General features: G+C 53.3%; 1 protein-coding gene across 1 annotated transcript; it reads right to left on the bottom strand.

The window, feature by feature from the left end:
- Positions 1 to 2,627: 2,627 nt before the first annotated feature.
- PINK1 (PTEN induced putative kinase 1) lies at positions 2,628 to 10,130 on the bottom strand (the record flags this gene model as incomplete). Its single annotated transcript, XM_010148867.1, has 7 exons — positions 2,628 to 2,888; positions 4,047 to 4,283; positions 4,945 to 5,072; positions 6,052 to 6,215; positions 7,084 to 7,266; positions 8,499 to 8,602; positions 9,825 to 10,130. Coding segments are annotated over 7 exons (1,383 nt in total), but the record flags the coding sequence as incomplete, so codon positions are not given.
- Positions 10,131 to 10,585: the final 455 nt, after the last annotated feature.

Below are 10,585 nucleotides of genomic sequence, written 5' to 3'. Positions count from 1 at the left end.
CAGCCACAGACAGTTTGCGAGCACAGAGCCCGGCTGCCCGGGGCAGCAGTGGGCTGCAGCCAGCCCACAGCAGGCACCTCATCCTGCCCCACGGGCTCCCACCCTCTGCCCCACGCAGAGCAGAGCGAGGGCTGCCGCGGAGCCCGTTCCCTCTCAGGAGCGACGCAGCCGGGCAGAGAGCCAGCTGCCTCCGCCATCCCGCCCTCTCTGGGGTTCAAAGTGCAGCCGGATACCCCGTGGATTCGTCCAGGGACACACATTCCCCTCCCCGCCACCCCCTTTCCTCCACGGCATGGTCTGCTTCCCGGCAAACACTGGGAACACGGCAGCACAGGGCTGCAGCTGGAGCGTCTCCAGCCTAGGGATGAGCGTCAGGGCGAGAGGGAAACATTCCAGGTTTGCTCCCCTCAAAGCTTTTGCCGAAAGTAGGGCAGCGGCTGTGCCTGCAACAGTGCTTTACGAGAGTGCCCGGGGTGCCGGAGAAGCATGACAACGTCTCGTCCGGGCGATGAAAGACAACGGCAGCAGAACCCGAGGTACAGACCAATCCCAAGGGAGGGAGCAGCAGGCATGGGATTTGCGAAGCGGAGGTGGTGCTGCGGGACAAGCGTTTCAGGCCATTTTGGAGGACAGAGAGATGAAATGAGATGATTTCCACAGGAAGCAAGTTCCCAAAGTTTGGAGTTAACCAGCACAGATCAAACCCCGGTTGGCCTAAGGACAGAAATCAGACGGCTCCAGCTCCTAATTCTGCTCCCTGCTCGTGTAGTGACTGGGCCTGGGAGGAAGATCAAGGGGGTAAAAAACCCCAGAGCATCTCGCAGCAGAAAGCCTGCCCCACAGAGGGGGTCTGGATATGACTGCGTGCGTATTCCGGCACCGCAGGGATAAGGAAAGACTCACAGCAACATGAGCGGCGCCTTGCTGAGCTAAGCAGCTCTTGCTGGCTCAACGAGCAGATCAACAGAGAGGCCAGAGCTCTGCCAAAACAGCAACAGTATTTACTCTTCCAAAAGCTCCAGAGACAGTGTCCGGGAAACCGGCCTCGCTGCTAGGTGCAGGGGCACAGGGCACACGAGAGCAAGCACTCAAATTCAAGGCGGCCATCCCACTCGCAAGAGCTCGTCTCTAAGCAAAAGCAGCAGCAGCAGCTTCGGTTAGGGTCAGACCAGGATAAAAAAGTTCTTCCTCTGCAACTTTTTGCCCAAAGAACTCCTTTTCCGTGATTTCCCGGGGTGTGAGCTCTTTGCTGAGCCTTCAGCGCGGTCCCAGCAGCGTGCGGTGCTCAAAGGCACAACGAGCAGGGCTGTTCCTGGGGGGTCGTTCTGCACCGGTGCTGAACCAGGCACGTTTCAGCCTCCTGGACCTCCACGGCAGGTTACTGCGCGCGATGTGCTCGGTGACATCAGCCGCTCGGCACACGGTGTCACTGACCTGGAAACCGCAGGAGCAGGCAGTGATTTACCGGTCAGGCGGGTACGAAAGGGACACAAGGGCCGAACCTCTGGGGAAACTCCCCTCGGTGGAATAAAATACCGTGCTCCAGGGGCGGTACTGGAAAGAGCCAAATGGTCTTGGAAGACGCCACCGAGCCAGGGCTACATCACCCCCGGGCCCCCGCAGCCTGGATCGCACAAACCGAGATGAACTCGACTGGGAGAAGCCACGCAGCAGCAGGGCTTGATCTTCAATTTATTGTGCAACAAGCATAAACGACTTTCTCCCCGAGTTCCTCTAAACACAGGGTGCATTCATAGACACGACTGTTGCTGTTCAAACGTGGATGTCTCCCACCCTCCCCAACCAAAGGATATGACTTCATTGTTCAACGGAAGAAGCTGGTACGTGAAACAGCGGAGCATCACACTCAACTAAAAAGCAGGCACTGCTGCTCAGCCCCATGGCGTTTGCAGTGTTATCCCTAACAGGATGCTGTGTGACTCCGTCTCAGACCCCACAGCAGGGTCAGGAAACAAATCCGAGTGGATTTTGGGCTCATCGTACGTGCGCTATTTTGAATACAGCTGGCTAGGTACGTAATGGTGCGCTGTCCTAAGAGGCAAGCAGCTCCCGACGCTCACCCTGCCAGCCGGCACCTCGCTAGGAGGCATTTAGGCTGTCCTTCTCTAGCAAGATACAGCTGTGGCTGCAGAGGAATCCCACCTCAAGACACCTGCCGGCTTCCCTGCGAGAAGAAAGATTCCACGTCCCTTTGTCAGCTCAGCTTTCCCAGGGTATCGTTTAAATCGGTGACGCTTCCGCGTAAAGAGCAGCTCAACAGTGCCGCCTCCCCCCGCACCCGGGGCTGAAAGGGAACTTGTTTCATTCCACACACACCTCCGACGTCACTGGTGAATTCCCAGATGCCAGCAAAACCAACCCCCTACCGCAGGACACCTGCAAACCCTCACCGAGGGAGAGAAACGAAACCAGGGCCCTTCCTCAAGCAGGGAGAGAAGAGCAGTGGGGACTAACGCTCGCTAAACTCAACCTCTTACATGCAGGCTTGCAGGTCCGTTCCCTAAAGCGCTACAGGACTCTGGGCAGATGGAAAAGACGGATCCCGATGTGCCTCTAGAAAGGGCCGTTTATCTACCGCAGGCTCGTGTCGCCGAAGGTACAACTCTTCACCCCGAGCGGCTTCTCCAGGCCAGCAACAGGAATATTGCTGCCCAGAGGTCTTCGTACTCCAGGTTTGCCAAAAAGCACATCTTCATTTTGGTTTCTACCCGGCTTTTATCCACCAGCCCATCCGTAAGCAAAGCAGCCGCGGACTGGCAGAGGAGCCAGGCGATCATCTGGTCGGGTTCCAGGGCCTGGGACGCCAGAACGCTTCCGCCCCAGAGGCTTAGGTGAAGCACGTTAGCAGCAACTCGTGCAGACAACCTCTGCAAAAGGAAGGAGAGGGAAGATTAACCGATCTTGCCGCTACACCGTCGCACTGCCGGCATGTAGCATGTCCACTGCCCAGAGTCCCCCTGTCCCAATCCTCCCCCAAGGCACCGCAAAGTCTCTGTGAGTAAAAAAAGCTCATGGGACTATTTATTTCATGCGACAACTGCACGTAACTGCTCAGTTCAAGGTCCAGGTCCTGACCCAAACACCTGCTGAGATCCCTGACTCTCCGTGCCATGTGCGGGAGGCCGCACCCTGCCTGAGCAAAGACCTTTTCTTTGTCTTCAATCATAGAATCATAGAATCACAGACTGGTTTGGGTTGGAAGGGACCTTAAAGATCATCTAGTTCCAACCTCCCTGCCATGGGCAGGGACACCTTGCACTAGACCAGGTTGCTCCAAGCCTCATCCAGCCTGGCCTTGGACACTTCCCAGGGATGGCGCATCCACAGCTTCTCTGGGCAACCTGTCCCAGTGCTTCCCCACCCTCTCTGGGAAGAATTTCTTCCTGACATCTAATCTAAACCTCCCTGTTTTCAATTTGTACCCGTTACCCCTTGTCCTGTCACTACAGGCTCTTGTAAAAAGTCCTCTCCCAGCACCCTTGTAGCCCCTTCAGATACTGGAAAGCTGCAATGAGGTCCCCTCGGAGCCTCCTCTTCTCCAGGCTGAACCAGCCCAATTCTTGCAGCCTTCCATCATAGCAGAGGGGCTCCAGCCCTCTGATCATCTCCGTGGCTTCCTCTGGACTCGCTCCAAGTGGTCAATATCCTTCTGGTATTGAGGGCTCCACAGCTGGACGCAGCACTCCAGGTGGGGTATCCCCAGAGCCGAGTACAGGGGCAGAATCATCTCCCTCGCCCTGCTGCCCACACTTCTCCGGATACAGCCCAGGATACAGCTGGCTTTCTGGGCTGCCAGCGCACACGGCCGGCTCATGTGCAGTTTTTCGTCCACCAGTACCCCCAAGTCCTTCTCCTCAGAGCTGCTATCGTTATCGGCAGATCTAATAATCTAATAATCTAGATCTAATAATCTAATCGTTATCTGGATGGCAGCAGTGCTGGGATTACAGTCCTGAGCCCTCCAGAGCAATGTTCCACAACCCCAAGGCTGGTTAGAGGACTTCTCTGGGACGAGCATTCCTTACCTTGCTGGGATCTCTCTGGAGGAGCCTCTTCACCACTTCCTTCACCTCAAGGGGCACATGAGCGGGCAGGCTTGGCAGCTGGTCTTCCCGGTACGTTCTGCTTTCCAGAGTTGATTCCCCGTGGCCGTAGAAAGGATTGGCCAGGCCAAAGATTTCATAAGCGATCGCTCCAACGGCCCAAGCGTCAGCTTTACTGTAGTTGATCACCGTGCCTGGACCAGGCGACGCTGTGATCACCTGCCAGAGCGAGGGGGACATTCAAATAAACAGCTCCAGTGCGGGCTCTGTGCTAAAACTAATGTGGAGGGTGACATCAGCATTTTCCCTGTAACTGACTGAGAGAGAACGAGACCAAAGCTAGGCTGCACCTAAACCTCGTGTGTAAATATTCGCTGTTGGCACACTCTAGACACTGCTCAGCTCGCCTGGACACAGGGAGGAGCGTGGGCCTCGCGCTTAGGCTTTAGCCCTTGCCCCTGAGCAGCATTCAGAGTCCCGGGGGTTGCTTCACGCTGGGATTTGAGGGCAGATCACCAACCTGCACCAGCACGTAAGCAATGCAAGGCCAGGTGCTCCAGGTCAAGCGGACAGTTAAGGATGTCTTCTGCTTTCATTACAGTCAGAGAAATAAAAAGGAATTGTAAATAATTTCCCAACCACCTTGAACTTCACGCAAAACCTACTGTCGCAACACAAGGACCGCTGGCCAAACCTTGGTGTGTACACTTGGGGGAAGGGTCAGGGACAAATCACAGCGACACAATGCCCTCTGCTGCTTCTGGGCCTCATCCTGCCCTTTCTCAAGTCCCTGTCACAGCCTGGGGCCCAACTGTTTTACTCCCGACAACAGGGCAAGCAGACAACCAGCAACACAAACCACTGCTCCAGGGGGATTTACCTCGGGGGCCATAAGACAGCCGTTGCCGCCCCGATCCACGTATGAGCTGGTGAAAGGCAGTCTCAAGCCGACGTTTTCATCTGCCAAACAGCATCCGAAGTCTGTGATCACCAGCCAGGGGCAGCCAGCTGCGAACAACACGGGGTGAGCAGAGTCAGCGTTCCGTTCGGGAGCACCTGGCTGTATTAGACACCACATCACAGGGGCGCAGAGACCGTCTTCGGGCACTACCGCAAAACCCCCGGGAATCAGCACAACCACACGCTGGTTTCCCACTTCTCCTCTATATTATGAGGTGAAATAGCAGGTTTGTTACAACAAAACCTGATATTCCGCTTCCACTTTAGGGGATATTAACACTCCTATGGGAATGTGCGTCTCCCAAAATGCCGCCGATACCAAAACACGGACAACACACAAGGTCAGAGGCTCATCCACGACGGAGGAACACGCTCTTTTTTTTCCCCCCTTGGTTTTTATCGACAGCAAAAACTATCAACGTATATAGTTAGCCAGAGCGAAAGGCTGGAGTAACTTTGCATCAGGTCTTTGTCCCCATGACAGGGCAAATGTTGCAAAGTAGAATCATGACTTCTCCAGGCTACAATATGGAAAAATCCATGCTTCAGATCATTCCTAACCGCATTCAGCATAGCTCCAGGGCAGCTTTTCCTTCAGAAAAGAAGGATGGCAGTAGTATCACTGAAAACCTTCCCCAGCTGCTGTACCAAGACCTTTAATTACAGGAATCTGCCTGCTCGCTGTCGCTTCCTGCCCATTCCCATCTCAGTCACGCTGGAAAAGAGCTCAGGTAATTAACATCTCCGTTGGAGAGGCCAACAGGAGAACGAGACGATGACAACGCCACTTTTGGCTTTATCGCTGTCGGTTCCCTTGACTTCCAAGCGATGTTTCATCATCCCAGGGCGCAGCAGTGCTCACCCGACCAAGAGGTGGGATTTTAAGAACCACCCTGTGCTACCTGGCTACTGAGAGGTGACAGAGGCAAGAGCCCGCAGCCAAGGCAGCACTGCCCTGAACACCTACACAACGGCATCACTTCAGTGCGTGACTTGTGACGGCACTTACACTCGGCGATCTACATACCAGAATCAAATTCAACCAGGATGTTGTCGGACTTGAGGTCTCTGTGTGCTATTCCATGTCGAACGAGATGATCCACGCCTTCCAAAAGCTGTAAAATCATCATCGTGGACAGAAAAACATCCGGACTGGTCCCTCTCAGATACTGGCGCAGGGTGCAGGGATAACTAGTCCGAACAAAGAAAATCTCTGGATTAGCATCCTGGAATCACCACTCGGCCTCGATGCTGGATGGCTGGGGATACTGCATGTTTACACAAGGCAAACTATTCCCAACCTCCACCGTGCCTTTTCACCTCCCAGCCTCAACCTGAGACTGCTCCCCTGTCTGCCATTCTCACATCCTCCGCTTTGCAACACCCACCACTGAATTTTCAGAGCTCTCGCCCGAGTTCAACAAGCGTGAATCAAATAAGCCTCCTAAACAGCACGGCGAGGGGCTCCAGGCATCCAGCGTCATTGTGACAGCTTCTTACGTACCAGTGGTGTGCTTTGCAGAGAAGAGGAGGCAGAGTAAGGACAGAGATCGGTAGCGCTAAGGGAGGAGATGTGCTAATCAGGAGAAAAAACGCGTTCTCAAAATACAGAGCGCTTCTCTGGAGGCCGGCACAACAAAAGAGTTGGAAACAGAAGGCGCTTTTATGTCAGTGCCATGGCAATGCCCCCTCAAAAGCAAAACCCAGCTGAGAAAGCCAGAGATGCCGAGCATGAATCAATCTCATTCCCCATTCTACTCCGTCTCCAGCAGCGTGTTCCGACTAGGGGCAAAGTTCAGACGTAAGGGCAGACAAATGGGGACAAGCTCTGCATTTCATACTGTACTGTGGGGTGATTAAGAAAGAGCACGGCTTGTCTTCATTGCCAACCAAGACTTAAAACCTCAAGGCCTTGGAACGGGCGTGAGGAGGCCTGTCAGAGCGTTCTCTGCTCTGGCAGCTTTCGAGGCCAAATCTTTGCCAGGACCCGTGTCGCAGCAGGATACGCAGCCCCGCTGGGCAGCGTCACGAAAAGCCCGAGTCGCTTCTCTCTACCTACTTCTTCATCACCAAGAAAAGCGTGCGGCTGTGTCCGATCCCTCTGGGATTCAGGCTTAACGGAAGAACATCGGGATAGTCTGTGAAGGCTCCGGGCAGCAAAGGGACGGAGGATGTGAATGCTCGGATCACCTGGATTATATTGGGATGAGGCTGCAACTTCTTCCTCCCAAGGACAGGTTTTCTGCGCAAAAATATAGATACCACAGATTACATTGATCTCCTGGTCGGTTCTGATTTATCCGACACATCCGTCGCTTCTGAAACTACCTTCTGCTATCGTGGCCCGTCCTCCCCACCACAGAGTGCCAAACACCTATAACCTGCAGGGAAAACCTTATCAGCGAGAGCATTAAGGCTGCCTGGTACAGGTTATGGGACTGCACGTGAAGGAAATCCTCCAACTGGAGTTCCTGCCCTGGAAGGCATCTGGGCAGAAAGAACACAGACAGTGACCCCCCTGCCCTTGCAGCCAATTCCCTAACCAGCCCCTCAGCCCATTCCTATTCCAGCAGAATGGCTCTGCTGTTTCCTAACTGTGCTGGAGAAAAGCACACCGCAGAAAAACCCCTAGGGCAGCTGGCAGACCACCCCTGCACAACGCTTGAGGTTTGCAGCACTTCTGAAGGCACCATTGAAGAAATATATAAATATTAATCCTTGATTTTAAAGCCACATACTAACTCTGTACAGTTAGTTGTGTAATGCTCCCATTATTTCCTAATGTAGATAGCCGACCCTGATGTTTAAAACAGCTGAGATACTGTCTGGCTTTATGAGAACTTGGCACCCAAGACACATCTCCTGAACCACAAAAGACAAACTATGTGTCAAGGTGAGTTAAAAGAACCGGCTTAAACCAAATTCTGCTTATGCAAGCACGAAAGAAGAGAAGAGGTCAAAGGTTTACTGGCAAAAGGACTACAAGAGGACCACCAGAGGATCCCCAAAGCCTCTCGGAGACCACCACCAGGAGGGAACACGCATGGGCCAAGAGGAGGGGATGTAGGCAGATGAATTCCTGGGCAAACGAGGAATACGTTAAACACTTCTCGGAGATTCTATGAATAGGTCCGTTTAACCTCTCTATAGCTTTTGTTACGAATGGGGCTCGGTGTGCACACTTTGGGGGAGCGATCCCCTGTGTGCCCAGCACTGCAATAAAGAAAACCTGCTTAACAGTCACCCTGACTACTGAGTTCTGATTGCTGACTTCGGATTTCACGGCATCACCATCGTTCGGACACAACGTGTGCACACACCTCCGGCGCTGTTAATAATCCCAAGCCTTCCTTTTTTATCTACAGAATCTTCCAGCCATCTTCTTCACGGTACAGATGTGCTGCTAAATTAACTGATGGATAAAAAGGGCGTGTCACCGTCTGAGAACCGCCACCGCTTCCATCGTGACGATACCTGCGCCCAGAGACGGCTCCGTATTCTCCGGCTAAGGCAACCCCCGTGGCTGGGACAAGCTCTCGGCCCATAGCGTCGAGGATGGCTTCACTCGAGGAACCAGCCTGCAATGGCAATAACACACCACGTTGGTTTAAGCTCCAAAATCATCCATAGAATCATAGAATCATGGAATGGTTTGGGTTGGAAGGGACCTTAAAGATCATCCAGTTCTAACCCCCCTGCCATGGGCAGGGACACCTTCCACTAGCCCAGGTTGCTCCAAGCCTCATCCAGCCTGGCCTTGGACACTTCCAGGGATGGGGCATCCACAGCTTCTCTGGGCAACCTGTTCCAGTGCTTCACCACCCTCTCTGTGAAGACTTTCTTCCTGATATCTAATCTAAACCTCCCTGATTTCAATTTATACCCATTACCCCTTGTCCTATCACTACAGGCTCTTGTAAAAAGTCCTCTCCCAGTACCCTTGTAGCCCCCTTCAGATACTGGAAAGCTGCAATGAGGTCTCCTCTCGTCACAGGAGAGGTGCTCCAGCCCTCTGATCATCTTCGTGGCCTCCTCTGGACTCGCTCCAAGTGGTCAATATCCTTCTGATATTGAGGGCTCCACAGCTGGACGCAGCACTCCAGGTGGGGTCTCACCAGAGCAGAGCAGAGGGGCAGAATCACCTCCCTCGACCTGCTGGCCACACTGCTCTGGATACAGCCCAATACGGATGGAAAGCGAATAATCTTGACACTGGCAACGTATCTGGAGGTAGATCAGCTGAGACTAGACTGAAGGGACTCCCTTCCCTCATTCCAAAATTGGGGAAGGCAATTAACTGCTTCAGGAATTTACCAAGGGACGTGGCAAGGCCTTTACTTGCAGCACATCAAAGGGGGGATCATGAGAGATCACCCTGGGCCAAGAAACACCAGCACAGATCACACCCGCTCGCTTCATGGCGAGGGGACCTGTGACGACAGACTCACGCCTTGGCTGTTTCTATCCCAACACCAACAAGGACGCCGATTCCTGAAGCACTGGCAGCAGTGACTCTCCCATTCTCACACCTTGTCACGACAGCCAGCTTCAGAAAAGCTTTTCTTCCACGAACACTAACTCTGTAACGAACGTCACCACCACCAGCAGCTCTCAGTGCTGATTCCAGAGGAACAATGAGCACTAATTACCTTGCTCTGGGACCGTTCGCTAACAATTGACGTCCCCAGTATCAGCTTTGCTTTGACACGCTCATCACTGGCACTTTCAACACTCAAGTGTTAAGCGTTTCAGCCAGACTTTCCAAGCAACAGACAAGGAGGTTAGGAACCGACTGCTTACCGAAATGTTCCACAGCATTTTGATAGCTAACGGGAAAGCCTCTTGCGCTTGGTGTTTCTCCACAGGCTCCTCTTCAGGCGCCTGTGAAGCCGAGTCATGATCCGGCGGCACGGCTGGCCCCTGCCCCGCGAGACGGCCGCTCTCCGCACGGTGATGGCGAGAGGAAGGAATAGCTGCTTCGTACACGGCGGCGCTGCAGCCCTTCCCGATGGGTTGGCCGATGAGATACTCGTCCAGCTTGAAGCCCTGCCAGCGCAAGGAGCTCAGCGGATCCTTCTGTGGCTTGTTCTTTCCAACAAACACTGTCTGAAAGGAGCAATATGAAAAGATGAAGATTAAAAAAACCCGTTCGGTTTGTCAAGACTTCCCCGTGGAGGAGAACTCCCTTACTGTTTAAGCGGTATGCACTGGGTTGCTCCAACTCGAATGCCACAATCAGGCTCTAGTTGTTACAGCTCAAATTACTGGAACCACATAGAAAATTAATTTTCAGACTGCCTATTTTTGCCTGAAATACGCTGCCCCTAAACCAGCCTTTACTGAAGGTGCCCTTCCCGAGGTGCTGCAGGTGGACAAGGAGAAGCGGGAATGGGCAGGGGGTCACTGCCTAATCTAGAACATAAATAAGTTTTGTAAAGACAAGTCTAAATACTCTGAAAAACAGATGTGCTGTTACACATTTCTCCCCCTCCATAAATAATCCAGGCACATAGTATTTAAAACAAAATCCAATTAAGAGCAAGAACAGATGGAAAAACAAT

The sequence above is a fragment of the Eurypyga helias genome, unplaced genomic scaffold, assembly GCF_000690775.1.
Source record: "Eurypyga helias isolate BGI_N326 unplaced genomic scaffold, ASM69077v1 scaffold8923, whole genome shotgun sequence".
Classification (NCBI taxonomy): domain Eukaryota; kingdom Metazoa; phylum Chordata; class Aves; order Eurypygiformes; family Eurypygidae; genus Eurypyga; species Eurypyga helias.
Note: the sequence above shows the minus strand (reverse complement) of the source record. Positions and strands in the feature narration are given on the sequence as shown.